This window comes from Loa loa, assembly GCF_000183805.2.
Source record: "Loa loa unplaced genomic scaffold supercont3.55, whole genome shotgun sequence".
NCBI classification, from domain to species: Eukaryota; Metazoa; Nematoda; class Chromadorea; order Rhabditida; family Onchocercidae; genus Loa; species Loa loa.
The window spans coordinates 143,720-153,683 of record NW_018108235.1 but is presented as its reverse complement, the minus strand read 5'-3'; the positions used below and the strand labels follow the sequence as shown (position 1 = coordinate 153,683).

Genomic DNA, 9,964 nt, shown 5'->3' with positions numbered 1-9,964 from the left:
TAGTATATATATATATATATATATATATATATATATATATATATATATATATATATATATAATATACATATATATATCGTAACTGTAAACTCTTGTTTAGTTTTCTTTTTTGTTTGTTTTTTAGTGTCTTCAAACCTTTTATATTAAACAGTGGGTTGGAGATGAGGTAATTTTTTCTGTCATTTCGATTCCTAGCATATTTTTTATTACACGGACTGTTAAAACATTTTTAAAGGCTGTCAAAAATAGTGAAATCTCGGCTCTTATACGAATACTGGGATTAAAATTTGGTGAAAATTATGGCAACGCCGAGGACTTAAAATCTTTGCGCTATGGGCGATTGCTTATAATGACAGATCAGGTAATAGCCATACCGTTTTTAAAAGGATCAATTATTCAGAAATTATAGTCTACCGCATCATTTCATAATTTATCTTTTGCAAATCATAGTTTATCTTTGCGAGGTATCAGCGAAAAGATTGGACTGACCGCAAGTTATACTTTCTGCTCAATTCGAAATTTGTCTGTCTTCTTTTTTCTTATTTTACTATCATAATTGTTTTGCACTTAACATCCTCCGTTTTTCTCCTATATTTTCTTCACCAGTTCGGTTTTTTGATGAAATACGAAATGTATATTAGCGGTGACAAAATATTATAGGACCCCGATGGATCTCATATCAAGGGATTGATTATAAATCTGTTACATATGTATTGGCCATCTCTACTTAAAGCTAATTACATCAATTATTTCATTACTCCATTATTGAAGGTTGTTTGTTGTTTTGGGTATTTCTTGAGAGGTTTATTTTTGCTTCTGTGGTAAGTTATAGATGTGAATGAAAGTAATGGAGGAGCAGCGGATAAATAAGGGGATCGAAAGTGATTCAAAGAAAATTCTAAAAAAAATCTTAATATTGTATGCAGTCTAAAGAAAAGCAAGCATATTCCTCCTCGTTGTTCATGCTGGTATCTTTGTAGGCAAAGCGTGGGTCCGAAGTAAAGTCATTTTATAGTACAGCTGATTATGAAAGATGGCAAGCAGAAAATCCTGATTCCGCAAAGTATTCGATAAAATATTACAAAGGTGTGACAGCAAATTTCGAAACCTTCCTTAGGAAATTGATGTCTCATTGTCCTACGCTGTTATTAAAGCGGTCATTGCATTAATAAGATAATGGTGGTTAATTATCAAAGTATCGTTCTAGGACTGGGAACATCATCAGCTAAGGAAGCACGAGAATACTTTACGGATATTGAACGACATACAGTAAATTTTATTTACGATGGTAAGGCGGCAGATGAAAGCATTGACCTTGCATTTGCGAAAAATAAAGCTGATGATCGAAAAATATGGATTGCTGAAAGTAGTAAGGTGAGTTTTTACTACCTCTTCTATACGGGCAGTAAAAAGATGAAATTAGGTCTTACTTCTTTGATATGATTTGAGATTGCAGCTGCTGTTATCATCCACAAACTGCAATCAGAAAACTTTTTCTGAATTCGTCAACAAAGAATTACTGGAATATTCGCAATTAGATCTTCGGGTTTGTTACATTTCGGTCTAAATTTTTGGTATTTTGGAGAAATTTGTTTATATAGAGAACTTCCACTCCATCGAATACTAATAATTTGAATCTTTAATAGTAATTTGAATTCTTAAATATTATTTCACATTTTAATATATTGCGGTATGGGATGGAATAATTACTATTAAGAAGTTATTTTAATGAGTTGCCAAAATAATATTAGCAAAAATAGAAAAAGGAGCCATATCAGTCGCTTTGAGTATGTGAGTTTACAGGATGTAAAAACTTATGTAACAATCATTTCATTACAACGTTTTCTTAATTTCGAATTTTTTTGCTGCGCTTCGTAATATTTTTTATGGTTATTATGACTGTCCAAGTAATTTCAGCGTTCTCTACCAAATATTGTGGATGGCTATAAACCAAGTCAACGAAAAGTCTTGTTTACAATGTTTGGACGTTATGAACGTGATGAAGTACGAGTAAGTCAGCTAGCGGGTGCTGTTTCACAATATTGTGGATACCATCATGGGGAGGTAGATTATGATTTTCTTCCAGTATCTTCGGCAGTCTTCATGTGTTTTTTTTCTGCTTTTGATTTTTGTTTGGTCCTAACTTATCAATACATTCTTTCCTTATTTCACTGAGTTCTCTTCTAGGAATCTTTGGTAAATACGATCATTCGTTTAGCTCAAGACTTCGTTGGTTCCAATAATTTAAATCTTCTTTTACCTCTTGGTCAGTTTGGTACACGTCTGGCAGGTGGTGAAGATGCGGCAAGTGCACGATACATCTATACTTCGCTGAGGTAGCATTAAGTCTTTCTCTGTTTTGTAATCGAGTGTCCAGAGTAACCTTTAATTTTTAACCTTCAGAATCTGCTGAATTTTTCCAAAGCTGTTTTTTCATCTTAGTTTTTCTGTCTGTTTCCAATTTGAATCTTCATCTCAGTACTGTCATTAGTGTTCATCTTAGCTGTTATCTAATCAAAATTCAGTCCGCTTGCGCGAATCATATTTCCGCGTGCAGATGACAAAGTTCTGAAATATTTGATGGAAGAAAACACATTCATTGAACCAGAATGGTGAATTTTAGAAATTTTAAAACAAAATTGGAACATGTGAGGAAAGGTTGAGTGCAACATTGCAAATTTGTTTTTTTTCTTTAGTTAATTTTGGAATGATCGTAATTTTCAGTCAGCGTCGTTATCAGATCTTGACACAAAACTAACTTTGCATATTAAGATCTTATTTCAGATTGAAAACTAGTTAGGCATTGTATACTTGGAATGAAAATTAATATATGAAATTACTAGGTACTGTCCCATAATTCCGATGATTTTAATAAATGGTGCAGAAGGGATTGGTACTGGATGGGCCACGAAAATTTTACCGCGCTGTCCTAGGCAAATCATCAGTAACGCTCAAAGACTTATTGATGGACGACCGCTGCAGGACATGGTATGTATTATTGCTGCCTTCGTAATTTTGCGTCCTTGTATTTGAAGGCGTTTTCATATTACTTTGTTTTTTTTTTTTTTTTTTTGTTAATAGCGGAAAACTATCAAATTAGATGTAGGTGAGGAAGGAGGACAGAGAGATAATACAAGGGTAGAATTAAATAGCTTGCTCGATATTCTTCTAATTCTTTGAATGATGATGTTGAAAAACTATAAGCAAGCAGTACGATGTGTCAGCTTTTACCTAACAAATTTATGCAAATATGGGTTAAATGATCTCTGGCATTATTACCCTGCTATTAAACTACTCAACTACATAATGCGATTCACAACTAGTGGTATGTTAACTGCTTGTAATTGGTGGTGCATAATAACTTAGCATTTACTTGATATATGCTCAAAAAGATGCGTGAATGAGTAAATGAAAAAACTTCATGAAGGAAATTTTTCTTTGAAATGAAAAACCTATGATCAAGAAAATATTGTCAAAGTTTAATTTAGCAGAAAAGCTTTATGGTCAGTGAATAGAAAAAATAGTTTTTTATTTAGCTGTCTACAGATTGACTCGCCTACCGCGGTTCTCTGTGGTTTTTAATAAGACGATTTACTTCATAACTGTAATTTTTTGAATGCTTAAGCATAAATGCAACCACCGCAGTCTCACTGAAACGTAGTGGAGTGGTAGGACCTCATCCACTTCTGCAATCAGCATGTAGGTTTTATTTCATTTTCATTGGACAAGAATTCAATCTTCTAGTTTCGCTTTATTCCAGTTGCCACATTTCCGAAAATTTCAAGGAACGATAAATGAAATTACACCTCGTCAATACAGTATTTCTGGGAAAATTTCATACCATCGTTTGAGAAGCGGCCTTAGGGTGAAGATTATAATATTTACTAATAATGCTTTTTGTTTCTTCATTTACTGAAGAATTTTCCCGATAATTTTTTTGTGAAGGAGTTCTACTAGCGTTTTGTAAGATTTAAATTTTTCGTTCTCTTTTAGGCAATAATAACGGAGCTTCCCACTGGGATTTGGAATAATAAATATAAGGAGAAAGTGCTCGATTCTATCATGAAAAGCGGATTAATAAGGTAAAGGATTCATAGTTTGATGATATCGTTTATGATACATTCTTATCTCTTATGGGTCTTTATATTAGTTTTGTTTGTTGCGGATCGGGACATGATTGAATTTAAGTTATTTTATTTGCAGTAGTTATGAAGAATTGCACAGTGAAAGCAATGTACATTTCATTCTTCATGTGATTGATAAACCGTTGATAAGTGACAAAAAGCAAATTAAGACACTCAATCGGCTGTTAAAATTACGATCAGTAGCAAGTGAAAACTCAATGGTTTGTTATTGTACATCTGAAATTAAAATTCACATGAGTTTATGTTACCTTTGTCGTATCATATTGATTTAGGTTTGAGATATTCGTAATAGACTGCATATATTTAAGCGTTGAGTCGATTGTTTATGTATATTCTTATAATAGTTTCGTAGCTTTCTAAGTTCTTGTGCAATAGTTCTTCTTGTTAATTGCATTTACAGTAATATTTTGTTGTTGCATAATTTATGTACTACTATTCATCTCTAGCTATTTTGTACTACTACTTACATGCTTTGTTCATAGTTGTTTTTTTGGGTATCTTACGCATTAAATATAATATGGATATTTCAGATTTTGTTCGATGAAAAAAACGTACTGCGAAAATACAATTCCACGGTAGACATATTTCAAGAATTTTTCGAAGTTCGTCGGCAGAAATATGTAGAAAGGAGGGAATATGAATTGAAAGCTATGGATAAAAAACTTAAATTTATTGGAAATCAGGTAAAGTTAGACAGTCTCAAAATTTCAAGACTTTTCGATGAAAATGTTGCCAGTTGAAGGTGTTAACGTTGGCTAAGATATCAATAGCTAGTATTTTTTACATTTGCCATTTCATTATGGTGAAATTGTCAAATTTCTTTATTGAAATTATCGTCATTCTCACAGTGATTTCCATCATTAGTGTTAAAACCTCCAAGGCTTTTCAATAAGAGGATTAGATTTACATTTGACTTGTTTAGGTTCGTTTCGTAAATGCTGTTATCAATGGTGAAATCATTATTGAAAAGAAGAACCGTGTAGAAATTGTAACTCAGATAATTGAGAAAGGGTTTGATTCGAATCCGATGAAAATGAAAAATACTGTGGTAAGTTGATGTCAATATTCTTGCAAAATTACCTGATGCAAATGGGTATATATCGAGAGAGTAACTGTCTCTATTTCGTGAAGCATTTCGTGAAGCACATATTTCGTGAAGCATATTATGAATTTTAATAAAAATCTCAGTTTACTTTACTTGCAATTTCACTTTATCATATTTTGTGTAGGATGAAAATCGCAATTCACCAGATTTTGCATATTTGCTCGACATGCCACTTTGTCGTTTGAGCAATGAAGAAATTCTGATTTTACAAGAAAAACGGAGTGAGCTATGGGAGCGGTTCAAAGCTTTGAAGTCAACAACATGGAAAAGTTTATGGAGTATGGATCTGAATCTGTTGTCTATGGTTTGTTTCACATAGGTTTTGCTTTGTCAGTGTTTGATATTTTCATATTTTTAAAGGCTAATAACTGGCAATTTGTCTTTTTCTTAGTAAAATTGAAGCTGTTTTGGAGGGTAACTTATTAGTGCATTATATAGCATCGTTTACTTTAATTAAAAGCTCCATTATTGAATAGTATTGCATGCTGAAAACATTAATTCTCATTTTATGATGGAATTGTTTTAGGCACTGGATAAAGAAGAAAGGCGAATGTAAAGAGTTCCTCAGTGGGTTATACTTGCTGAAGTAATTCAACAGTGCATTGCTCCCCCACGTCGGGAAACTTTTTTTTTTGGAATTCCTATAAATGAGACATCCTGTTATCTAGGTTATCCTTGCATTGGTTTAATTCAAGACCATAATGTATTCATATATTTAAGCTTATTTATAATGCATGTTATGTAAAAAAAGGTTGTCTTTTTTCAGGTGTATAGCTTTTTTCCACATTATCCCGTAAACAGAGTTTTTGTCATCGCTGTAATTCTCTAATATGAATTAAGCTGCTGTGACTCAACTAACTCTCAGCTTTATCTGAGGGAGCTGGAAATCTGGAATTTTAGTATCCGCAGATCTTATTTTTCTGGAAGTTATGAATTCTCGCTTCCTTACATCCAGAAAAATATACACTTCCATTTTTCTGGTTCTCTTATAACTAAATCTGTACTGTTTTTGCATTGCGTTATTTGTTAACCATTAATGTGCATGATAAACATAAAATTTAATTCTTGAGTAGCATCATCTTGTTCATGACCAGCAATTTTTTGGATGAGTCACATGGATGTTTTCCTCTTTTTTCACTGTTTGTACATTGTTGCCGCCAATATCAATGTTCAGCATCACATACACTGCTGTTCTCATGTTGTTCACTCTTAACTGCCATCCAGGGCTAGACTTTTGACGCTAAAACACTTGGAATATGTACGAAAATTAGTAGTAAGCTTTGCTCAAAGTTTATGGTCTGGTTAAGGAAAAGCATAACAGAACAATTTAAAATATTTTATAGGAAGAGTTTGGATAAAATGCAGGCATCGTCTGGATAAGTAAGTTCCTCTGGAAGAATTCGGTGATACTAGTCTTATAAGTTTTTTACAGATCTTCCTTTTCTTTTTCTCATCCCATCAAAGGCCATCAGATTGGAATGTTCGAATAATAGCTATGCAAATAAAGCCATGCGGGAAACGTCAAGTTGCTCGAACTAGCAACAATCGTTCCTTCCCAGTTTTACATGGAAAAATAACTGTAGATGTCGATGTTATTCAATAACTTTAGTGCGAGATACTGTGGCTATCAGATTGACTCATACAAGGTCAAATACAGAAAAAATATGATATACTACTGTTTATTTCATAGGAACTCGGCTTCACTTGACAATATTCAAATAGATAGACACAACATTTTCTAATATTTAAATTTCAGTTCGATAGCTTGTTTCACATACCAGTAGTGTACTATAGCAGCAGTTCAAGCATAATTATCATGACTACGGGTTATTTGCACAGGAATAGATCTCGTCAATTGTCTGCAATAGGACTCGTCTTTGTCTAGTACTAAATAAGTTTCTGATTGTGAGACTAATTTTTCGAATACATTGAATTCCTTGTAGTTTCTTACTGTTTTTTTAAATTTAAGTTAGAGTTTGAAGGTTGACCTGGGATAGACCACGTATGACTTCCACCGATGCAATGAATGTTTTCATCTGTATGTCATGTGGGAAATTGTACAGTGCTAATGTACCGTCCTGTTGATCAATTATGCCTAAATATGGAGAACAGCAAGTCAAAATAGGTACTGGGAAGGTTTTTTTTTTCTCTGATTAAGAAATGATCCAAAACTATGTAATTAGAAAGAGATCTATGAATTAACGTTGACATTTGACGATTATTTTTATCACGATTGCTAGCAGTGACCGTTATTGATATTGTCAGGCTCTGAATTGAAGAATTGTTCATGAAAAAATTCAGAATCATACCATTTGTTAGAAATTCAGATAATGGGAAATTAAAAAGGAATTGTCAATAAATTAAATCCACTTTAGTTTAGAATTATTACATCTCAATATTCGGGGAACTGCTATAATCTGACCTTGGAATTTTTTGTCAAGAATCATTTGCGCCAGTTTCTTTTCAATTCGTTTAACTGGGATGTGGATATTTTTCGCTAGCGTGGCCATCTAAAATCGAACCTTTGTCTTTCCTCCTTTGGAATACTGAATTTGGAATTCCAATTTTTTAAAATTAAGTGTGGATTGAAAATTAGTTTTTGAAAATGAATATTTTGAAATGCTACAAGAAAATTTATGCAGAAATGCTTCAGAAGCATACTGTAAACAAAAAAAAATCATAATTATCTTAGTAAAAATAACGTTAGCTATAATTCTCTTACTAGAGATTGCATATCAAATTGTCAGTATTTTAAAGAACTTAGGAATTACAGAAAAAAGGACAACACTTCAATGATGGAGTAAGGCTCGATGGCATGACTGATATGCTTTTCAAGCACTGTATCAGCAAGCGAATCAATATATCTGCGGATTATGAAATCGGACTGAAGCTCCACATTATATTTTTCAGTTGCCTATGGAGTTTTTTTTATATATTTCGGATAGCGCACCTTTCTAATTACTTTATTAAAATTTTAAAAATAACAGGATTGAATTTTGTCATTCTTTTTCAGTTGTTAAAGAATTAATAGGTAAGATATCTTCTAAGTCGCTTTTCATTGGAAAGATGAGATTTTATTTATTAAATAAATAGTTCTTTTAGAAAAAAGCATGTGAGCGTGCAAATCATAAATTTAAACCTTGTAGTAGTTTTGTAAGGATCGGTTCTCAAATGCTGTTGCTATATCTCTCATCGCGTCGAGGTCACGACCCGAATATTTGGTTGCTAGTTTACTGGACAGCAGTGAGCCTACTTCTGTTTCTTCGTTTAACATAATCTGAAAATGGCGCAAGTAAAAATTCCTGAACGGAAAGTAATGAAAGCGGAATTCAACTTTTCTCGTTTGAAATAATTAAATGGATAGTTTTCGGGACAGAGGATATTCTACAACTTGAAAGTGAAAAAGCATACTTTTGCAAGACACATATACTTAAGGGCCTTCCGAGCATTAACTTTCTCCTCATTAGTGTCAAAATTTTCAAATGCTTCATAAAAGTACGAAAAAGCCGTTTTGAAATCGCGGTCCTCCGCCATATTCAGTATCCCTGATTCCATGTCAAGCTGAGCCTGAATAAATTTCGGGGAAAATTAATGCGGTTTGAGGAGTCGAGTGCTGAAGTCACTCAACCAAAATAACTGTATCTCTCCACCCTATTACGAAGGCATATTGTAGACCATGGAAGAAGCAACCTGTAATTTAGTATCAATGTATAAAGAGCCAGCTATAGTTCGTGCAGCTACGAGTGCAGTACGAAAACGATTCAAATTGTTAAGCGCGAAGGCAGCTTTGCTTTCTTCCAGATGTACCTCCAACTGGATATCCTTGCTTTCAACTTTCTTCAGCTCATTTCTCAATTTTGCACCTTTATATCCAGTCATAAACAAATTGAAAGTTGAGGAGGATGTTAAGAAGAAATGTAATTTGGAATTCGCCTCACTGGAAAGTTTTTAGTTCCAATTGTACATAAAAATAAAAAAATTAAATCCAAAGAAATGTAAAGTAGAGAAAGTAATGCAAATCGATGAAGTGAAATTTTCGAAATTATTTTTTCTCTGAAAACTCAGAAAAACACCGCAAAAACGGAGAGCTCTTCCAGATAGGTTTTGTATGAAACGAACTTACTCATAGTCAACACATCCATGTGTCGTCCTATGTCGTTCAACAGACGCATCAAACGTACTTCAAGCATATACCGTAAAAATATTCGATTTTTCTGCTTGGCCCATTGAATATATTCCATACATAATGTAAGCTGTGATAGGAAATATAATGGTTTTGTGTCTTTGATAATATCAATCACAGTAATTATAGATAACGCCTTATAAATAAGTCATCATATGTATATTGGATTTAATCTACGATCAACTTTTCACGAAATTTTTAGGGGTAATTAATTACCTTAAAATCGGAATTCCTGCCAATTTTCAGACAACAATCGATCAGATTACGGATTAGTTTTGCAGCTTTTGCCATACCATAGGAAAGCAGATGTGTTCTCAACGTGGTTAATAATTTCGTTAAACCTTCAATTTGCACAAGAAATTCCCCAAAGGATTCTGGGAAGGTAAAGGTTTGCTAAATATAATCTATAAGGCTAAATATAATCTACAAGGCTAAATATAATCTATAAGGCTAAATATAATCTATAAGGTGCTAAATATAATCTACAAGGCTAAATATAATCTATAAGGCTAAATATTAATCTATAAGGCT

The 9,964-nt window shown here is 32.9% G+C and overlaps 2 protein-coding genes across 2 annotated transcripts in view; one reads left to right on the top strand and one right to left on the bottom strand.

The window, feature by feature from the left end:
* LOAG_17267 (DNA topoisomerase 2) overlaps nt 1-5,806 on the top strand; it is a gene marked incomplete at both ends in the record, with an annotated part of 10,535 nt that extends 4,729 nt beyond the window's left edge. The window contains 16 exons of the mRNA XM_020449927.1: nt 236-361; nt 661-771; nt 981-1,086; nt 1,208-1,374; nt 1,457-1,546; nt 1,918-2,064; nt 2,188-2,336; nt 2,526-2,612; nt 2,844-2,988; nt 3,761-3,865; nt 3,994-4,082; nt 4,204-4,345; nt 4,676-4,828; nt 5,068-5,193; nt 5,375-5,554; nt 5,777-5,806. Coding sequence (XP_020306477.1) covers nt 236-361; nt 661-771; nt 981-1,086; nt 1,208-1,374; nt 1,457-1,546; nt 1,918-2,064; nt 2,188-2,336; nt 2,526-2,612; nt 2,844-2,988; nt 3,761-3,865; nt 3,994-4,082; nt 4,204-4,345; nt 4,676-4,828; nt 5,068-5,193; nt 5,375-5,554; nt 5,777-5,806 — 1,953 coding nt within the window. The remainder of the gene's footprint in view (nt 1-235; nt 362-660; nt 772-980; nt 1,087-1,207; nt 1,375-1,456; nt 1,547-1,917; nt 2,065-2,187; nt 2,337-2,525; nt 2,613-2,843; nt 2,989-3,760; nt 3,866-3,993; nt 4,083-4,203; nt 4,346-4,675; nt 4,829-5,067; nt 5,194-5,374; nt 5,555-5,776) is intronic.
* A 1,264-nt stretch (nt 5,807-7,070) lies between these two features.
* The window catches only part of LOAG_09671 (hypothetical protein), a gene marked incomplete at both ends in the record, with an annotated part of 3,552 nt that continues 658 nt past the window's right edge, over nt 7,071-9,964 (bottom strand). Inside the window, 9 exons of the mRNA XM_020447994.1 lie at nt 7,071-7,109; nt 7,239-7,345; nt 7,673-7,760; nt 8,039-8,164; nt 8,390-8,527; nt 8,662-8,817; nt 8,941-9,113; nt 9,374-9,503; nt 9,650-9,774. Coding sequence (XP_020301826.1) covers nt 7,071-7,109; nt 7,239-7,345; nt 7,673-7,760; nt 8,039-8,164; nt 8,390-8,527; nt 8,662-8,817; nt 8,941-9,113; nt 9,374-9,503; nt 9,650-9,774 — 1,082 coding nt within the window. The remainder of the gene's footprint in view (nt 7,110-7,238; nt 7,346-7,672; nt 7,761-8,038; nt 8,165-8,389; nt 8,528-8,661; nt 8,818-8,940; nt 9,114-9,373; nt 9,504-9,649; nt 9,775-9,964) is intronic.